Source organism: Ciconia boyciana, chromosome 18 (genome assembly GCF_034638445.1).
Source record: "Ciconia boyciana chromosome 18, ASM3463844v1, whole genome shotgun sequence".
NCBI classification, from domain to species: domain Eukaryota; kingdom Metazoa; phylum Chordata; class Aves; order Ciconiiformes; family Ciconiidae; genus Ciconia; species Ciconia boyciana.
Genome location: NC_132951.1, coordinates 11,955,245 through 11,977,310, shown reverse-complemented (window position 1 = coordinate 11,977,310; position 22,066 = coordinate 11,955,245). Strand labels below are relative to the sequence as shown.

Here is a 22,066-nt window from a genome sequence, read left to right as displayed (position 1 = left end):
GTCCCAACACAGTGTCCTGCATCCCAAGGTGTTGTTGCAGCCACTCACACCTGTGCCGTGATCCCAGAGGCACATTAAGAGACTCCTGTCAGTCATCTCCTTCCCTCCTTCCCCCTTCATTTGTATTTGGGCTAATGGGAGGAATGCTACCCAACTGCAGTGTGTGGGGAGAGAGCAGAGGTATCAGCACTGCAGAGAGATTTCACTTTTACATTCTTTTTGAATGTCAAGCAAATCGGCAAGTTCCATCAACAAAGCTGACCCCAAAAATATTAATTATATCACCACATTTTTAGCAACATTGCATATCCGTCTCACCCTTAGTTTTCTCCCACCTCCTCCATGAACGACCTCCCTTCTCCTACCCATGCCCGCCCTGAGATCCCTCCCACCACAGCAGCGTGGTGCTTTTCCTAACAGTCCTCAAGCATCCCTTTGGAAAGCACACAGACTGTTATCTCCTGCTTCTTCCTTTGCTTCCTATCACTGGCACAACTTCCAATGCTGAAACGCCACTCAGACTCTGTAGTAAGCCTCAGCTCATCTTGTATTGTCACAGGCAGCAACTGCAGACTTTTAAATAGCAGAAAGATCCTGCAAGTCCATGGAAATCCATCCTCCATCTGAACACGCTGGTGGGATCCTACCCCAAAGAGCAAGGAGCTGTAGCTTTGGGGGTGATCTGGGCCTTAACGAAATGACCCCAGAGCTGAGTCTCTGCATGGTTTGAGAAAGGTGCTTATGGCAAATCTGCACCATGGAAATATCCATCCTCCACTGGCCCTGCAAATGTGCCCTGCCCCACCTGAACCTCAAGCCAGCAGCCCAGCCTGCACCTGACACAGCACACGGCCACCATGCCACAAGGACAGGTTTGGGCTCCTCTGAGACACAGGGTCTTCACGTCTCACTGAGCCATGCAGGCTTCCTTGGACACTTCTTACTGTCCATCTGTGAACAGGAATAAAACTTCCCAGCCTCGGTGCACCATGGTAAAACCAGCCTCAAAGTTCTCTACTGGTCCTATACCAGAAAAGCACCTTGGTATACTGGATGAGATCCTCCGGTGTCCAGCTGATGGTGGACAGAAGGTGCCCCTTCCCAGCACATTTTCGGCTTCATAATCCCACAGCAAATACCAAGGATGCACTTCCCAGGAGGCTCCAGAAACAGGGAGAGGAAGCTCTCGCACAGTCTAGGCAACAGATTTAATCTCATTTTGAAGCTTTCTACCTCAATTATCTTCCATAAAGAAGAACAAAGGCAGGTCACAACATCTGAAACTTTCTCTAGGGTTTGTTCACACTTTTCCTTTTCCATGTAATGAACCAGAAGGGTTGACATGAAAGAATCCGGCACTGCTGCACATCCAAGCCAAACTACACAACAAGCCCTGCCACTTCTTCCCCACAGCTTAACTTCTGCACTCTGCAACCGAGACACCTCTTCTGGCTTGCTCTTGTTCCAACCTAAGCCCCTGCGTCAAGTGAAAATCATCACCTCCTGGTCACTCTTTCTGCTTTCAGAGGAAATCATCTGATGACTGGCACCACCAGTTTGATAGCTGCAGCAGTCAACCTTGGGGTGGAGACAGCAAGCTGGCTAGCTAACCCCGGGATCACTGCAAGGCAAACAAGGAATTTGAGACCAGGTCTGCCAAAATTTCAAGTTTTCACTACTCACAGGATGTATTTCTGATTTTCCTACAATGCAACCTAGCTCTAACAAGCTATATAAGACACCGGGACTTGAGCTTGGGTACTGCCATGTCCTCTCACATCTGAACACTAACCGCAAGGTCTTCTTTTCCTCCATCCAAGCAAGTTACCCATATTGAGTTTGCACCACATAAACACACTCAGAGAGGCTGGAACGAGAGCAGGTCCTCTGCTGCAGGCACACTCACAAGCAATATGTTCACTTTCCTCTCCAAAGCAGGCTGTGATTTGAAAACAGCAGCGGTGCCAGCTCCAGCACAAGCGAGGCTTGGTGCAGTAACCACATCTCATTAGCAAACTGTTCCCTCCATCAGGATCTCTTGCTTTCATCTCTTCTTTGTCTGGGCTGATGGGTCCAGGACTCTGTAGCCCTCCTTTTCTTTTCCAGTACAACACACAACTTCCTTTGCGGCCGATTACATCTGCTGATTTACAAAAGCTTTTCCTCAAGATCTACATTACTTTTGCACAAATATCTCCCACATATTGGTTTTTGACTTTAATTTAACTTTTCTCCCCTTGAATCAAATTACCATTTTCCTCTGATCATAATTTGGTCAAATGAAATATAAAGTTGAAGGATATCAGATTTGAAGAAAAGAGGAAAGCAGAGCACGATGACAGATGCAGCGTGCTCTTGTCTTGCTTCATTTCCCATTCCGCCAAAAGACACCCTGCTCTCATTAGCACTTAATGCAGGTGAAAATAAAGGGTTTTAATATTAAAACAGCATGGCACATGGAAAACATCCGCTCCGGACCTGTTGGAACTTGCCCAATATCAATGCTAAGCTCTTTCTCTATATGAGGAGCTCTTTAACTCATAAGACTGTAACCCTTTATCTGGGCTAGTAACGTTCAATACGAAACCTCTCAAATCCCATTTGAAAACTTAAGTATTTGATATTTAGGGCATTTCTCCACTCCATTAGAAACGTAACAGCTTAAAGAATACCACCCTGCTGCCATCACGAAACGAGCTAACTACTCATCTGCTGGTTACACCCGAGCCCCAAGGTGTGAATCCAGGGTGCTGCTGCTGCTCTCCCACCCCACCAGCTCGTTTATGCCGAGGAAGGATCTTGCTATTTCATTGCCTGCAAAGAAAGGAAGGGTTGTGCAAGGGAACAGCAACTAGGAGGCCCAAGGGCCTCTCTGGGATGAGGACACGGAGCGTGGGCTGTGCAGAGAGCAGCATCAACGCCATGCACAGCTGGACACCTCATTCAAGCAGATGGAGTTGGCAACCCCAAGCTAAACACAGGCAGGCAAGGCTGCAAGTCTGAAACGCTCCGCGTAAATGTTGTAATGTTTTAAGGGACAAGCCATAATCTATGAACAATAGATCTGGTCACATTCCCGACAAGGCGAATTCCACCCTCCAGTCAAGATGTGACACCAGGCATCCGGCGCTCGCTGACATGGAAACTCGGTCTATTGGCGAGGCACTGCCCGTGCAACCACAGCACCCCAGGAATATAACTGAAGAGCCGCGTGCTGCAGCTGCTTGAAACATTGCTAATTTCCTCCCAAATTTGTTGAAATTCAGATTACGGTGGCGGCTGGGTGAAAAGTAGGAATTCAAACCTTGGACTCCAGAAATGTCTTTGACCAGCCAGTGATGGGGCATGTTGGTGGACCCAACAGGAGGTGTCCACCGCTGGGACAGCCTCCCTGCCACAGGCTGTGACAACTTATCTAGCGTAGTAACACATGGAATCCATCTTCATAAAACCAGAACAAAACAATATCTTCTAGCATTGCTAATCCTACTGTCCAAATCAGGGTAAGCAGGCGAAGAGGAGCCCACCACAGACCCGTCTGCCCCTGCATCAGCCACCAGAAGAATCACCAGCTTTCCCAGCCTGCTAAAGTCAACCCATTTTTCTAAATGAAACATTAACCACAGTGTGATATCAAGATAGAAGACGGCTTTTAATTACGTATACAAAGGAGTTCGTAACACTCCAGCTCTACTGCAAGGGCAGCTTGCTGAGAAAAGCAACTCTGATCAAAGCTTCCAGGCCCCTTCTGTAGACCATAAGAAAGAAAATCTAGTGAGCTTACTGAGTAACTGCATAAATTGTCCCCAGGTTTTTATGCACAGGACTCAATGAACTTCTAGTCAGAATGCATTTCGTTTGTGGCATTACCTTTTTTTCTGGTTTACGTGCCTGTTGAACTTATGAGAGGGAGGATTTTGGAGGTGAGGCATACAACAAACACACATACACAAAAATAGTCATTTTTACCAGGAATGTCCACTTCCAGATGACAAGCTTTGTGTTTCTGTGCAAAATATTTCTATACACCCACAGTCACACAATACATACAAATACATGCATATATATATATACAGACACATATATATATGTACCTGACAGTCATGAAGTCCATAAGAAAAAGCTAATCCTTCCGGATTGTCTGTGGCATGAGGTCACCTCTGCACTTAGCAGGTGAGTGCAGCAACAAGGCATTTTTGTTGTGCAACGAGAAGACTTCAAGCTTCTTGGCAAGCTGCACATACCGCTCAGTTTAAAAACAATACCCTCACAAAATGATCGTGCCCAAGCGTTTTGCAACTCCCTTTGCTGATCATGGAGCTCCCAGCACGCGACACAAACTGGGTCCTGGACGCAGGTATGCCTGGCACCTACCAGAGCCATAAAACACCTACCAGAGGCATTGAATAGCTCATTTACAAATACGCTATTCCTGTATCTCCTGCCTCCAATTGCTATCATCGTCTTCAGTGGACAGTTTCCTCTGCTAGCTTCTGTCTGCTCTGAATATATCTAAAGAAGCCTTTGAAGTCAAAATATTCTTAGCAATTAGATCTTCTCTATTTCTTTTTGCCTTCCTAATTATCCTTTTAACTGCCTTCTGCTTATTTTAATAGATCTTCCTATCCTCCTCCTTACCAGACTGTTTATACTTTTTAAAAGCCTACTGCTTACTGCTTCTAATACTGTTTACATCTTCACTTAGCCACCTCAGCTCAGTTGCTGCTTTTTGCCTAATTTCAGAGTTAACCAGGGGAAATTTCCTCTCTGATCTCTACAGCAGTTTGTAAATACCTCCCATTTTTTCTACAATACGTTTCCCTTGTATCTGGGAGAGGGAATGAAGTCTCCTCTAGACCACAAAGCACTCCGAGAAAAATCCATATTCTTATATATTGCTTTAGGCACACTTCTCTCCACTGCTTTGCCTATCGCTTTTGCATTAGGAATATTAAGCAGATTATTAATGACTGCGTCCCATGTGTTCCCTAACTACCTTATTCATTATTATTTCCAGCCTGAAAAAGTAAACAGATAGCCTTTTGTGCTCAATGTTACAGGAGATTACCTATGAATGTCATTAGTTATATCTCTACTAGGGGGAAAAAAACAGTTGCAAGTATTTTGGTTTCAGGCAAGGACTCATGCCGGGGGGTGTGTGCACACGTGCAATGGTCCGACGATGGCAGAGGAGGTTTTGGAGCATCCCGTAGGGTGTGGAAGTGAGAGCAATTTAGGGTCCATTCGGCAGGAGCGAGAGAGTGTATTAAAGGGAGGCTCACGCAGTATTTTCTCTGTTCCTTATAATCCTTCCCCAACCATCTGCTACTGGACACTGGGAAACAGGATACCAAAAGAGAGAGACAGAAAGCGAGACCTTTTGTTTAAACCACAGAATAGCCATTCTTTATAACATAACAGCAATTCTGCCCTGTCTAAACTACTAAGCTCTGCCAGAAAACTCTGAAACACATATTCCATAGATGCAGAGAATAAGCAACAGCATCGAGATATGCAGCGTCCACAGTTTCCCTTGGTAGTTTGTTCTAATACCTAATCTCCCCTGCTGTTCAAAATTTCCACCTCCTACTCTTAAAAATATTTTTGCGTCTTCATTTTGTCATCTGAATGTTTGGATCCAGCTTCCAGGTATTGTTTCTTGCTATGCAGTTTGCTAAAATGAAGGGCTCTGGCACCTGCTTTTTTTCCTTGTATTTAAACCCATGGAGAACTGGCTCCATGAAGATAAAAATCAACAAGTGAGATTTTTTTTTTTGTTCCAGACTCTTATTGTCAGGGAGAGTTTCCCAAAATATGGTGCACATCCCCAAATGTTTAGGAACAAATACCAATGAGTATTTCCTTTGACTCCTCAAATCACTTCACTCCACTCACACAGTCTGTGTCTTCTCCAACTTTTCAACATCTCTTAAAAAAACGAGAGCACTGAAAATGGGGATATTGTATTAAAGCATAAGCAACAGGAGAAGACAGAATAGCTGTTCTCACATAGCTCTCTTGTTCTGCACACCCGTGGTATGCACTACCCCATTCCCACAAACTCAGTGTCATTGCTTACGCTGGAGCAGTTGTCCCTTTCCCACCCCAAAGCCTGCTTTGGCATCTCTGCTCCTTCTCTGGTCTCCCCATCCCAAAAGCACTCCCTCCAGCTCTCACCTCCAGATGCATGAATCCTGTGATTCACCATATCAAACAAAGTTCACCCGATAGAGACTAACCAATGATCTAAATCCCTTTGAACAGCTACACTCCCTCGTTACCTCATTTCCACCAACCCTTTGGCCATCCACAAGCACAACCATTAGCCCCCAGCACTCTGGAGCTGGACCTCGTGGGGCCACTGGCGATGTAGGTGGTCGTCCAAGACCCCGTTCACAACCTGTTTCACACCAGCCTGATGCTACCAGAGGGTGTTTTGGTGCATGACACCAAACCAGACATTTTGCCAGCTCAGCAAATGACACATCCTCCATCACTTCTGCTAAAGAACAAATTTGATATTCCCATCACCTCCTCCCCTACATTTTGTGCACTCCTTTGCTTTGTCAGTCCCCGTCCCCAGACTGATGTCAGGCTAAGACAGCACAACAGCAGCATTCGCCATTTTTTCTGGAATATTCTCACTATATCCAACTCTTGCAGGAGAAAAAAAAAATATGGAAACCCAATGGCCAGACCCCGCCGGAGTCCCCAGTGAACATCATCCCCACGCGCCGGCTGGAAAACGCTCCCACCTCTCAGCCTCTGCTCAACACCCGCCCTGGGTAACACTGGACCTGGAAGCTCTGCTGCACACGGGCTGCAAGAGTATCATACCTCTTCCTTACAAATAGGGAACAGCAGTATTTATTAAACATGTCTAGTTTTTCTGCTTTATTATGCATTTTACCTCTCCTCAGTCGTGATAAGTCTACACAAACCATTATTAGAATTTCTTTTGTTCCTAATACAAATACTTTCTTACTGTTCCTTGCACTGACAGTCACAGATTTTTTCCCTTGTGTTTTTAACTTCCTTTATCAATTTTCTGCACTTGATAACTTCTAACTCAAGGATAACTGTCATCTCTTCCTTTTATTATTCCCCCTTTTTTTTTTTCTTTTTTTCTTTTTTAATTCTCACCAGCACAGTGCTGCCAGGCTCACACGTGAGCTCAGCCTGCTCATGCGGGAGGGTGGCCGGCAGGAGAGGGGAGCTCAGGGTCCTGCACAACACAAGCTGCATCCCAGTTTTAGAACAATTTTAACCCCAGACTACGGTTCTCATCTCATGGCAGAGACCATCCTTTGCTAAAAAGCACCTGTGAATGACACAGAGGACAACAGATCCTGAAGAAGTAAACCTCAGGACCCACACGGTGCCTTTTTGTGAAATCCCACCAGGACCCACCTGCCTGGCCAGGCAGGTTAAGAGGGCTGCAAGGTGGGATCTGCAGGAGGGCTTACGCCAAAGGGGACGGAGCCCCTACAAGAAAGCCAGACGCCATCAAAACCAAAATGAAAACAGATGCCGGCATATAAAGGCCTATTTAAACTAAACCCTGAGAAAATCAAACAAGGGTAGGAGAACATCCAGTTTAAGTGAAGCATTTTCTATTGATGAGGTCATAAATGTACTGTATCCCTGAAAAACTTTATAAAAAGTCAGGTAGGAAACAAAAGACTCACGGCATTACAGTCCACATCCAAATTATGTAGGAATGATGGAGTTGTGTTGACAGAGAAGCAAAGTGCAGCCCAATAAATTAAACGTGATTATTATGTCGGTAGGTAGCAGAGAACCTTTACAGACTGGAAGCCCATCCGAGAACGGCAGGGTACAGCTCCAGCACCGCTGAGCACCGAAGATGCTCAAAATGTCAAGGAACAGCAGAGAGGCCGCAGGTCTCTGCCAAGGCAGAAAACACGGTTTCGGTACCAGGAGAATTCAGTTGATCCCCCAGAGACTTGCAGATGTGAAAGCAGGTTCGATGCAGAAACGACGCTCTAGGTCCCACGCAGGAGGGGAACGCAGCTGTCCCGGAGTCCTGCTCTGCTGCTCACGGACAACGGAGCCTTGGCACAAGCAGGAGCAGGACACCAGGCGCGGCCCGGGCTGCAGGGGCTCTGCGCAGCCCCCCAGCCCACCCCCAGCCCTGCTGCTCCTGCACCCTCCGGGGCCGGCAGCAGAGATGTGACTCAAGAGATAACCACCAAAACCCAGCCCTGCTGTAGAGCCCACCACGCAGCCGAACCCACAAGTCTTCAGAACACAAAAAAGTCCATTATGCTAACACTTAACGAAAGAAAAGGATACTTAGATAGGAAAATGTGCTAAGAGTGTTAATGGAGCAGCTAAAAGGGCTTGCAGTTGAGGTGGAGCACTTGGAGAAGATGGTGATCACCTGCCAAAGGGGGCTTGTTAAACAAATAAGCATAGTTTAACAGCAGAGTGAAAAAGGCCATTAGAAACAAAAAGACACCCTCAGAAAGAAATCAAAATTACGATTTACTACACTTGATTAAGTGTAGCAAACTCAAGGAAGCTACACTCAAAGCTGTAAAAAGCCAATCCAGAAAAAGATTTTGAGAAACAGGTCGCTGAAGGAATAAAACCTAATTAAAAAAAACCTCAAACACACATGCACCAGAAGTCTGCCAGATTCTGGTATAAATCAAGCACTGAAGAAAGATAAAACCACAGGATAAAAAAACCAACTTCTTTGTACCAGTGCTCACTTGTGACAGGGCTCAGCAATTCCCCTCCTGGCCTCCTCCTTCATCAGGAATGAGCTGAGTATCTGCCTCAAACTGCAGGGCCACCAGAAAAAGATGCAGACCTGCCTAGCAAAATTAACAGCCAACAAAAAAAGTCTACAGGGCCAGACAGTATCCATCCGAAAGTCCAAAAGGCATTAAGCTATTAAAATTACCTAGCTACCACAAAATCACTGGTATCAACCTCAGTACCTAAGAACCAGAAAGTAATGAATGTGACCCCACCGTTTTAAAAGAGCTACAGAAGAGATCCAAGGAACTACAAACCACAGAACTTCATTTTTGTAGCAGAAAAATTGGTACAAACAGCAATTAAAAAAAAAAAACTAAAAATCACTGTTCACACAAATAAAAAAGAAACACGAGGAATCAATATGGCTTCTGTAGACAGTCATGACTCACTAAGCTATGAGGACTGTTGGCAAGAGTCAATGTGCAAGTAGAAAAGGGTGAGTGAGCGGTGCAGCATACCTGGATTTCCAAAAAGCCTGAGACAAGTTTCCTCTACGAAGGCTCTTGCGGCAAGTATACTCACAATACTTTCATATGCACAGGAGAAAGTAAGAAGTCATCTCATTGATTAACAACTGATTAAAAGATGGAAAATAAAGGGCAGAAATAGTTCGTTATCACAGCGGGGTCCTGCAGACATCTGCTCCGTGCACCAAGGAAGATTTGGAGAAAGGAATACGCCAGGGGAAAAACAACAACATACACAAAATCAGGGTATCTAAATTAGACATTAGCATTCACAAAAGCAGCCGAGGACACACTGAGGGCACTTCTCCAGCAGCGCGAGCATGGCGTTCGACGGTAGCCAGCAAGGCAACAACTAATTATGAGTAAAGAAACAGAAAATGTGCCGATGCATAAAGCTGCATCCATAGCACTGTGCATAGTTCTGGTGTGCCCACCTCGAAAGCGATTGCAGAAATAAAGTGGGAAGAAAGGAAGCAAAGGAGGGCAGCTAGAGCGATCCAGCAAGAGCGATTCCCGTGGCGTGTACAGGGTGGCCACGAACAGCCCCGAGGAGCCGTGTCCCAGGGATGGGCAGGGAGAAGGGGCACGCAGGACAGCTCGTTGTTGCTTCCCAAAGCACAAAGCTAAACCCCAAAAATAAACCCCGCAAGCAAGGGAAAGCAAATATTTTTCACGCTCCTATTTGCCTAAATAAATTGCAGACGCTGCAATTATCAAATCATCGCCTTGGTGGTCAGTAACACCAGGCTACTGAAAATCCACATAACGAGGGGCTGCAGCACGTCCTGGGGACAAGACACAAGGAGCTTCCAAAGGGTGGGCACAGCACTGTGAAGCAGACGTGAAAAAGAAACAGCTGGATGCTATACCTGCCAGAGTGGAAAATAAAGCTATTATTAGTAAATCATCTGTCCCGTACCTGGAGTTATACAGGGGGCGGATATAAGACAGCTCCTGCCCTGCAGAGCTTGCTGGCAAGGCCGCAAGCTCGCAAGAAAACCCAGAAAAGAGTTTGCAATACTGTTTTCTTCTTCTAATTTATGTAGTCAGTCGCCACTCAACATCTGGTGATGGAGGAGTGGGAACCAAAGCTGCTGACAGCTTCAGCACTTCATAGAAAAAGGCATCTCTGGTAAGGCAGAGGGCACAAAAACTTCTAGGGAGGGTAGGAGAAACCAATGACCTCAACCTGAGACAGCAGAGGAGCAGAGAGCTCCTGCAAAGGGACAGAGCTGGAGCCGTGGCTTAGAGCAAAATTTCCTCTGCCTTGAATAGAGAGACGGGGTAACGCGGCAACACAGAAAGTCGAAGGAAAATACTGGAGGATGGATTCGTAGAGGTGTCCAAGAGGGGAAAAACAGTTATGATCCAACACCTCACCTTCCCGTGCAGAATTATTAATAGTTCTCGCACAGAAATTAGTAACAGAGCCAGCGTGTTTGCTGGGTCCTCGGCTTTGCTGGGAGATGCTCTTCGAGTCAGCTTTGGGTCATGTTTGAAACCCCTAAACTATCTCCAGAAAGAAAGAACAGTCCCAAATTCTTTGAGTTTACAGCTCGCTGTGATGCCTATTCAGAAAAATCTAACAAAAATAATTGATCAAAAAGTTTTAAAGTTATGATGTCCCCAAAAAAACATTTCTGCAGTTTGCTTTTGAAAAATTTCCTACTGCTTTTTTGGGTTTGTGGGATCATTAAAATAGCTGAGCTGGGAACGTCATTTAGTTCGTTGGTTTTGCTAAGAAAGAGTACTTTCTGGGATGGAACAGTGGGGATGTTTATGGGGGGAAAAAAGGCTTTTTGTGAATAAAATGGAATCAACTATTGATATGCAAAACAGACCAAATGATTATTTATATAACAAACTATTATAACATGATCAAACTTGAAATATTAAAAAAAAAAACCCAACACTTTGTCAGAAAAGAAACTAAAATGTATTATTCCTGGTGCCAGAATATTTCTAAATGAAAGCACATATTAACTGAATATATTTCTTGTATTTATCGCATAAGGGCTCTCTTGCCATAGCGAGAGTTAAGGTAGAGGGACGGTGTGTTTTGGAAACAACGTTGGCCGAACACTTGAAAATTACATAAATCCAGAGGAGACAGATAATTTTTTTTTTGCTATTTTTGGGTGGGAGGAAGGAAGAGGCTTGAAAAATGTAAATATTCTAATGCCATTTTTCCTCCAGAATGATATTTTGCTCATGATAATAGTTTCTTAACAGAACAAAATCCTTCTGTCCTGCAGAGTCCAAGGGGTAGGCTGAAGTACAGGAATTAGGTACCATTTTACTGACTTCAGTCAAAGCTACTTGCGGGGAAATTTAACCACAAGCCTAAATCCCTGCAGGACTGCTCCCGAAGTGAATTCCTAAGCAGAACAAAAATTAAAGCACTGAAGATTAAAAAAAAAAAAAAAAAAATTAAAAAAAACCCCAAACCACACATCCTATGAGGAAAAGTCAAGATACAAATGGAAAATTCCTTCCTGGCTCCATGGATGCTAATTGCGTACCTTATGCTAGGAGCTGAATATCATACATTTCTACATATATATTTAATTAGGTTAATTTGTAAAACATAAGACATATGTCTGCTTAAAGTAGACAGGAACATTTCATTTTATACATTTTAAATATCACATAATGAACTACAATCACAAACACTGTTGATGCTGGAGTAGGACGGCCAAAGAGCTCTCCATAAAAGGAGGAAAGCACAAACATCTACGAGTCAGGCAAACAAACATTCGCAACGTGTGACTCTATCTCCCCGACCTTATCAGAAACCAAAAGCAAATGGAGCATTCTCAGCGAATCTATTTTGTAAGCCAATCTATTTTGTAGCAGCTAAACCAATTAAGACTAAGGCATAAAAAAACCCCCAAAATTTAAATACATGCAAGATTTCAGGAAAAGGGTCTGTTATTTTTCTCGATTTTGGGGTGTTTTTTCTCATTTACGAACGGGACCACTATTTCCACGGAGGATGCTCCAGTGGACTCGTGCCTCCATCCCTCCAAGGTCTGCGAGCCCCCTCCAGGAGCCGGAATTGCACGGCTGCTCTCAGACCACGTGCAACACAACTTGGACCTTGCAAACTCGCTCCGGATGTATTTTGCCTCCATCTAATGCAATTTATTTGGATACATTTGCATTTTTAATTTCTCGCCCAGTGTCCTCTCCAGTTCGCAGCAGAGCGGGTCCCCCTCCAAGGCTGTCTCTTTGGCAGGGTCCTAACAAACCCAATTAAGGAGAAACGCTAATTCTAACTGCTGTTATCGCCAACCAGCCAAATTTATAGGCCTCTAAAATAAAGACAGATAAGAAGGTAAAAATATCCCTCCCTCAGAGTTAATATGTAGTATGCCTCGTGGTATTAACCATAACCAGATAGCTGAAGCCACATGCCCCAAAGCAGTCTAACTAAACATGACAGAGTCGAAACTCACCTGGGGACAGTCTTGCTGGTGTTCAATTATTAATTCCTTCACTGGCGAAGTTCAGCCCCAGCCCTGCCAGCCTGCACCAGTCCTGCCAGCTCTTGCCCATCCGGCAACCCCAGGGCCACCGACTGCCAGGTCCCAACCCGTCCCCCGGTGTCGCTGCCGCCACTGTCGTCCCAAGGATGCACCTGAGCATCTCAAGAGGCCAACGTGGGCTCGTGTCGATGGCATCACCTGATTGCAAAGAGAAATCCCGCTGATTCCCAAGGGGATTTTCAGATCCCCTCTGCTACCAGACCAATCCAAATGCAGCCGTGCCTCCCTACACAGGTTTCGAAAATGCATACAGAAATTCAAAAAGCTATTTTGCTTCCAGCAAATAATTATCCTGTGTCCTTACAACTCTCCGTTCCCACCTTCAAAATTACAAATATCACAAATGCTGGTAAAAGCTCAGGATTTGCAGCCCACAGACTAAAGCACATCAGCCCTCAAGTGACAGATTTACACCCAGAAAGCAGTAGCTGTTCTTGGGTTTCAAGCTAGGGACCTACCGGGGCCCTCTGCACGCTGTTCACCGGGATGCTCTCAGCTCAGTTTCCAAACTACATCCAACAGACTGCAGACTTAATACAAGAAATTGTACAAATCTGCTGAAATAGGGTTTCATTAATTCTCCCCTTGTGTAGCCAAGTAATTAGAATAGTAATAAAAAAAACTTCACCAAAATACAGACAACTCCATTTCAAGTGTGCACTACAAAGGCTCCGCAGCGCCCCGAGCCCTGGCCAAGGACCATGACCACGCTCTGCTCCCAATGGGGCAACCCACGTTGCTTTGGGTTTTCCTCCAGGTTCCCCTCCTGGCTCTCCTGCACCGGCAGAGCTGTTGGCTTTGGTTGCAGAGTTTTGAAAACTGAGGTTTAATACTTCTAAAAATAGGTCTAAAGCAATTAAATACTTGTACTAAAATTGTTCTCAACATACTGGAAGCAGAACCTAAATGACGGGCCTTCAACGCAAGCACACCCAACTTCTACTGAAAACTCACTTCTGCTGCTATTTTGAGGCAGGAAAGGATACCTACGCCCACACAGAGGAAAAAATTAACTTTCAAAAAATTACTTGCTGCCTGAGTGTTTCTAGTAAAATGAAATCACAACAAGTATTAAAATGTGAAGACCCTGGAAACACAGCGGTGCCGTCGGGGCACCAGCACCAGGACGTGACCACGTTTGGCCCGTCGCAGCTGTTGAGTGAGAGCCTTGCTCAGCTCACTGCCAAGGGAAAGGTCTGACAAACACGGCTGTTCTCACTTCTATCAGTTGCTGAGATATTGAACCTTGTGTGATAACATCCCTAATTTCTAAAACAGTACAGAGGATACCGACGGCTCACTGAGCTCCTGTGTTACCTAACCCAAGCGTTGCTGAGCCCCTTGCCGGTACGGACCCACAGCTCACGCAGCATCCCAGACTCACCAGAGATCTGCACTCTCCGTCGATGAGTCTGTCAGACACGTCCATATGCATAAACATGTAGACACATGTATTGATCCCTCATATATACGGCGACTCCTCGACGGCTTCGGCAGCCCCCAGCCTCTGCTCCACACACCGACGTTCGTGTTTCCCTGTGTCAACCTGTTATCAGCACAGGCAAAATCTCCAGTTGCTGCTTTTCCACTTCCAGCCTTGTTTTTCACATTATGCCAGCCAAATATAGATGCGAAACAAACAGGAGTACCGTAAATTACAAGTAAAGAAGGCCTTGCCTATATAATTAAATCTTTGCAGGTACAGTACACCAGCTAAACCTTTCTAAGTGCACACCGAAGAGTGCCTTGGAAATACAGGTGAGAGAAATAAAGACAGAGGAGAAAGACACCCAAGAAGAGGTACCCTAGCAGACGAATTGGTATGGTCACACCAGTCCCACCACCGAAAAGCATCACGTACGGCAGCCCCAGGCCCTTTGCACGGGGACACAGCCATGGGGGCATGCGCAGCCCCCCACCTGCCAGCCCTGCCAGGCCGACCCAGAGCTCTGCAGTTTCACCCCAAATGTGCCGCGTGGCCTCCAGCTTCTCCGGAGGCAGCACAACTCCATCAACCACAAGTCTGAAACTCTGCCCTGACCTCGTCCAAGAGTCACCCAGGTCCATCCACACCCGTGCAGGCACAAGCACAGGGGTTCAGCTGGTTCGACCTCCCCAGGGGAGGCACGATGCGCCCTGTGCCCCCACACACTGCCTCCGCTCCCCGAGCCACCTAACGCAGCATCCCAGTCGGAGCAAAGGTTTCCAGCATGCTGGCACGAGCACTCACAGACTGGTCAATGAACCTGAGCTAACTGCCATTCAATTGCCAAAAAAACCTAAAAAAGGTAGAGCACAAAAACTCTTCTATATGTGTACAGAGGTAGTTTAAGTAGGGGTACAGAGTCTAATCTGCTAACATCACTTCTACACAACTTGTACCCTCCCCAAAAACACCTCTCTGAATAAGAAACTTCTTTGCGGTTGCACTTTCAAAGAGTATGGAGGAGGATTTTCTCTACTTAACCTCTTTTTCTGCCACATCTTACACTGCTCACCTTGGGAGCAACAAAGACTCAAATAAGTAAAACCCAAGTAACTCAGAAAAGCCATCACGCAGCTTGCCCGGCACCTCCACGTGCATTTACAGACTCGATAGTGTCGGTGTACGAAACCCGCATTACAGGAGATCACCCATGTCCATCATTTTGGTATCCAACCAGCACATGCACATTTCAAAGCCTAGCAAAGCAGCTTCTGTGCAGGAAGAGCCCAGGCTGCTGACCCCAGCCCAAAAGGAAGACCAACGCTCACGCTCAGCTTCACACAGCACCACAGTCCCACCAACAGCAACAACAGTGCTCAACAGGAGACAGCAAATAAGGTCCAGGACTACGGGAGGATAGATTCAAGGTCTAAATATCCAACATCAACCAATGGAACGCAACCCTGCCTTTATAAACACCCTGTCCATGGAGTGGGGCATGGCAGCTTTGATGTCTCCAGCACGCATGTGTCTTGGGAAGGGGCCTGCTCCACAGAAAGGGCATCTCCTCCAGCCCTTCCCTTCTTCCAAAGAAGACCCAAGCATGTACCAATGCCTCCTACATCCCACGACTCACCTGAACGTGCAGCAGCTACGGATGCATCTCAGCTTCCCTAAGATGAGGCGGGGATGGGAGGCACCAAACTCTGCTCCAGCCAGAGCCAACCACGCTGCTGCGGCCACAGGCTTTGCAGAGAACCAACTGTCGCTGAAGCCACCCATCGACTCGATCCAGTCCTTGTTATTTATGATTATTAAGTTTTGCATCCTCTTGATTATGTCCCCAAGTGAAAATCTCTCTCTATATATATATGTTGTATATTGTATGTTAGTTATGATATTACATCTGTTATATATTATATATATTAATTTCTCTCCACTCCCTTTCTGCTACAACTTTACCCCACTCCCACTGTCACCAGAGCTAACCAAGGTAACCAGGAGCCACATGCCGTGCCTCTCCCAGGCAGGGCACGTAGCCAACCCCTTCACCGTACACCACGTGCCGCTGCCTTCCCAGGTCCCTCTTCCCACTCCTGGTGCCATGGCTTAAAAATTCAGCTCTCACACAACTGCCGACAAGGCAGAGCTGCTGTGACAAGTTGCACCAGAGCCGTGTGCCACTGATGAAAGACACATCGCAAATGGTTATTTTTCATATACGATCCACGGTAAACAGCATCATTCATTTCTATTCCCTTGCTCCAGACAAATCAATGATTGTTAATGCAAAGTCAACACGTCCAGATGTAGTTTGCATACTAGTTAACCACTAAATTGGCATCACATAGTACAAAATAATCAAGAGACATTCAAGGAACCAAACAAAAGCAAAAAGGAGGCAGATGACTAGCAATTAATCCATAAAAGACCTCTAAAAATTAGAAACTTCTTCCCCAGAAAACACGGTATGGCCAAACTAAATCCATAAATGCAAAATTCTAAATATATGTAACGCTAGTTTTAACTGCTCAGAAATTTAGAAATTACAACAAATAAATATCTCATGGTGCCATTTACTCGTGTCCCTTACCAAAAAGCAACCGCAACCTCCAGCCACACTCGCAGTCCCTGCCCGGGCACCTCTTCCCCTTGCCCTCCCCTTTGTGTCCCCACTTGGCACCTTATGTACAAATAGGGCTTAATCCTGCAAACGGCACCTCTGACAAAAGTCCCGTTGATGGGCAGCTCCCCACGACTGCGGGACCAACCCTGTCCATTTTATGGCATTTTCTTCCTGAAAGCCCCCAGCACGATCAGCATGCAAATAATTGCTTACGTGGATCTGAGCGTGAACTGGAGCAACCTGTAGCATCCTGTGTAATACCAGCAGGTTAAGGTGGGATCCGGCAAACCCTTCTGCACGTGCAAGACGCTTCATCCGTGCAAGGAGCCCCACAGAAGCTACCTGGGTTGGGTGACCACGCGCTCCCCTACGTGGATAACGTCTGCACCATGCCATTTCCAAAATCTGAGCGATGCCCAAGATGCTCAAGCTGAGACAGCCGGTGGCTCAACTCACAACACCAGGGACCCTGAAAGGTACAATTCCCAACACCACTCCCCCACCCAGAGCCAGCTCCCCCGAGGGGAGCTGTGCCATGGGGAGCTGTGCCGCGAGGACCAGCCGGGACCAGCCCGGCAGGCAGCACCGGGGACCGAGCCCCACCACGCCACGGTGGGAAGGTCTCAATCCTTCAACAGGCACAGCATCCAAATCCTGAATCTGTGTCAGCACGAGCCTTACAGCAGGCTTCAACCCAAAGAAAAAAAAAATCAAATTAATCTAACTTTTAGAACACTAATTTCACTACCGCACTTGCATAATTGCAAACTTGACTGTGCATCACCAAGGCCACGTGACTGCACCCGTGAACCGAACTATTCACAGCGTTGCATTATGGCAGTAATATATATTTAAATTATTCTGGAGTTATGCGAATAGCATCCTAAGGTTTTATATGGCGCTTGTGTAAATATTATCTACTACTTTAATAATATTATGTCTATTTTCATCCAGGGATGAAAATATGTCTATTTTTATCGTCACTGAGGATGAGGTACTTGAAATTTTCCTTTTTTAAAATATACATTTCAGCTATGTCACAAGAAATCTGTTGGTATCGCTCTGCCGGGCTCCCTTCCTCCCCCTCCCCCTTCCAGGCTGCCAAACAGCAATTTTTAAAATTATAAATATTGATCAACTTTACAGAAAAAAAAAAAAGAAAAGAAAAAAAGAAAAAAAGAAATCCCCCTGAAATCAGACTGCAATGAAAAATTATGACAAATTTTTCAAGCAGGAGGAGGTTTCTCCTGGAAGGACACCGGCACACAGAAAGGTTAGATTCAGAAATCCATTATAACCTCAAGCGTAGCTTTTCATCACCAGCGGAACATATAATGGAAGCCGTTGTTTAAAAGAAACTGATATACACAGAGTTAAAGATTGTAAAGGTTGCGGTACGCACACCTACGGTATGACAGCATCCCCACAAGTTGCAGCCCAGTACTATGGCATTGCATTTTCATCTCTGCAGAGGAGATGTGCAACACGCAAACCCATTTCAAATATCGACAGAAAATTCACTTATTCCCACAACAGCTGAAAACAGGTTAAAACAGATATAAACTAGGGCCTTTCAAGTTTCAATTCCTCTATATTAGAATAACATGATAAACTTTAAAGATACAACTGTAAACTGTTGTCATTGTGACCCAAAATTGAATATATGCCATTATTTGTACTTAAAATGTAGCACCCATCAATGCGTCCCCCCATCCCAAAGCACGGCCACGGTGTTGCTCCCCAAATCTCGGGGTGAGGGTGTGGGGCTAGGCAGAGAAAAAGCAGCATCGAAAGATCTCAGTTTGGAAAAAATGTATGAAACCTTAAAAAAAAAAAAAAATTACAGCTAAACAGTTTCTTTGGGTATAATCACAGAGTAAGTGAAAGTTACGGGGTGCAGCTCAAGGAAGGGAATTCTTGGAGTATAAGAATATGGAAAAGCCACCACGTTAAAGCTTCCTGGATGAAACCATGAATAAAATATTCTCCAGGATTGTTTAATCCAATTTAGAGCATTGTAATTTTGACCCACATGTGCCACCCCACTCTAACTGCACCACTGCTGGTCTGTCACCGTGTATTCGCTTCATTATTTGCTAAAAAAGAGATTCAGGAAGAGGGTGGGTCCTTTTCAGGGGGGCTGGGGGGAGGATAAATGCAAAAATAAAAATATGAAGTTGACATTTCAGAGTATTTTCTCCTCCACCCAAGAGTTATCCTGCTTTGCAAATTTTTTCCGTCACCCCCCCTCTTTGAGCAACACAAAATGTGAAACAAATACAGGGGAGGAGGGTGAAAAACAGCCCCAGAACCCTGAATTCACCAGCCACTCCTGCCTAATTTCAATCAAATATCAAGTTACAGTGAAATAAAAATCAAAACAGAAAAAAAAAAAAAACTTTTCAGGGCTTTGAGATTCAGATTTAAAAATTCATTCCGGATTGAAATTTAATTTTTTTTTAAGCGCTTGGATTTCAGCATTTGCGGGTGGGTGCCCGGCAGCTCCAGAAACTCACTTCTGAGTTCAAAATTTAAAAATGCCTTTTTCAAAAAAAAAAAAAAAAAAACTGCTGCAGCTGTGGAGCCAGCCATCTTGCTATTTTGTCCCCATTTTAGAGAGGAGACTGTGTCAAGGTTGGTAAAACTCAATGTTGACCTAATCTTTCCCTTCCTCTCCCTCCCCCACTTTTGGGTGGAAAGGCCATGTATCTCTCCTATATTGCTTTTTTCTTGAAACAATGCATGTTTCAGTGCTCTTTTGTTATTTATTTTTAAAAAGATCAATACCAAGACCCCAGTATTCAAGGGCAACCCTACAATAATAAACCAGTGTGTGCACAGTCCAGAACTCGCAGGCACCCCGTGACAGCAAAATAATAGGAACGTAACAGCATGTTAAAAAAAACAAAACCAAAAAAATTATGAAAAAAAGATTTCCAAGTCAAACTCCTGGAAGCCTTTATAGTAAGAGTCAAGGAGAAAAAGGATTTTGAAATTGTGAAAAATATCATGGCTGAGCCCTTTAAAGGCACTTTAGTTTTACTGGTTACAAAAAAAAAAAAAAATCAAAATCACTAAATCTGCAATTATTTTTTCACAATATTGTTAATTATGCATATTCATAATATCATGGCGGACCTTACAATAAACCTGTGTAAATACTAGATTTCTATGATCCACAGTATCTGGAGTTGTTACAGTGTGTGTGTTTAAAAAAAGAAGGGAAAAAAAAAAACCTGAAAACCCTACTATGGAAATTTTTTTCTTTACAAAAGAAGTAGGAAATTAAATGCTGGAAACTATGTTTTAATTATGCCAGGAGAAACCATCAGAAAAGCCAAGAAATTCAAAAATAAAACTGACATTCGACTCTTAATTTTGCTTGTCCTCGTGTTTTCCTGGACTGTGTTTAGAACCTCATTGTTTAAGAGCAGTTTTGCATGAAATCCAAAATCACAAAAAAAAAAAAAAAAAAAAAAAAAATTTGGGTGTGTCCACAGCAAATTTTCTATGCTCTAATTTTCCTGCAAAACTCCTCATTTGAAACAAATAACTTTAAGCACTGCAGCAAAAAAATCGGTTTTGGCACAGCGTACTGCACAAGTTCAAAATTACAATGAAGTACAATTCATAATTGCTCCGTAACAGCAATTCTCCCACTTTCCCAAACTAATCATTTTACTGCAGCTCATCCAGGGGTGCCCATCTCAAACTTGAATTACTTTCATTTCGAGCACTCTGCTGCTCCCAGCCTCCGTTTTCCTCCAGAAAACGGGGTGGGGGGGTGGGGTGGGGGGGAAACCTGAATTCATTCAAATTCCAGCTTAATTTTCATTTACATATTAGCCGGGCTTTGCCTCCAAAGGGACAAAAATGAGATTTGCGGGGCGAGCCGGGGGGGGCTGCGGCGGGGGGACCCCGGCCCCGCCCCGCCCCGCCGGCCCCAACTTTCCTGAAAAATAAGAAATAGCAGAATATTTCCTCTTTTTTTTTTTTTTTTCAATTTTAATTTCTTTTTTTTTTTTTATTTACGAAATAGTCTCCTCTAGGTGGCGTCGTTTTAATGGAAAAAAAAAAAAAAACCTACCGTTCGGGAGGAAAATTAGAGAAGGGAAAGGAGGAAAAAAAAAAAAAAAAAGAAAAAAAAAAAAAAAGAAAAAGCCCCGAGAAGGGGAGCGGGGGAGCGGCGAGAGGGAGCTCGGCGGCCCCGGAGCGCGGGGCCGGCCGGGCCGGGCCGGGCCGGGCCAGGCCGGGGGCAGGCGGGCGGGCCGGGGTGCGGGCTCCGGGCCGGGCCGGGCCGCGGCCGGCGGCTCGTCCCCGCCGACATGGCTGCTGGGCGCCGCTTTGTTTTCCGCCCCGGTCCGAGGGGGGCGGCGGGGCCGGTGCGGGCCGCGGCGGCCCGGGGGGCCGTGCCCCGGCGGCGCCCCCCGCGCACTGCGCCAAAGCGCCGCCGGCGGGGCTCCGCGACGGGGCGGCTGCGGCTGCCGCCCTCCCTCCCTTCCTCCCCGCTCCCTCCGCCTCCCCCCGGGGGACACGCCGCCCGGCCGCCGCGTACCTGCGCTCCCGTCGCCGTCGCCGCCGCCGCCGCCGGAGCGGAGCCGTCCGGCTGGTTCATGAGGCTGGGGCGGGAGGCAGGCGAGCCCCGCGCCGCCGGGGCCTGCGATCCGCCGCGCACAATGCCGGCGCCGCCGCCGCCGCCGCTGCCTCCTTTCCGCCCTCCCAGGAGCGGCGAGTGGGGGCGATGCCCCCGCTGCGCGGGTGGGCGGCTCGCCGGGCTGCTGCAGCCCCCCTTCCCCCCGGGGGCATGGGCCGGGGCGGCCGCCGCGGGCACAGGCGCTGCCGCTAGCGGCGCGGCGCGCAGGGCTGGGCGGGCGCCTCCCGCTGCCGAGCCCGCGCCGCCGCCGCCATCACGAGCCGCTCTGGGGGCAGCTCCAGCCGCAGCGCGCTCGCAGCCAGCGGCGGCGGGAGAAAGGGGCTGAGTCTGGCCCAGCGCGGGAGCCGCGCCGCGCCGCCGGCCGGCCCCGCGCTGCCCTCCGCCCCCGCGCGGCCCCGGCCCGGCCCGGCCCCGCGCCGGGCACCGCCGCGCTGCGGCCGCCCAGCCCGGCCGCCGCCGCCGCCGCCGCCCGGCGGGCGCGGGACCGCTCCGCGCCGTGGGGCCGCCGCCGCGGCGCCCCCCGTGGGGTGGCCCGGCGCGGGCGGCGCGGGCGGG

The 22,066-nt window shown here is 46.8% G+C and overlaps 1 protein-coding gene across 8 annotated transcripts in view; it reads right to left on the bottom strand.

Annotated features, from left to right (window-relative positions):
- ZNF618 (zinc finger protein 618) overlaps positions 1-21,615 on the bottom strand; it is a 166,950-nt gene extending 145,335 nt beyond the window's left edge. For all 8 annotated transcript variants that reach the window (XM_072883484.1, XM_072883485.1, XM_072883488.1 and 5 more), the window contains exon 1: positions 21,413-21,615. In XM_072883484.1, the coding sequence (XP_072739585.1) occupies positions 21,413-21,472 (60 nt within the window). In that variant the 5' untranslated portion in view covers positions 21,473-21,615. The remainder of the gene's footprint in view (positions 1-21,412) is intronic.
- Between the last annotated feature and the right edge of the window lie 451 nt (positions 21,616-22,066).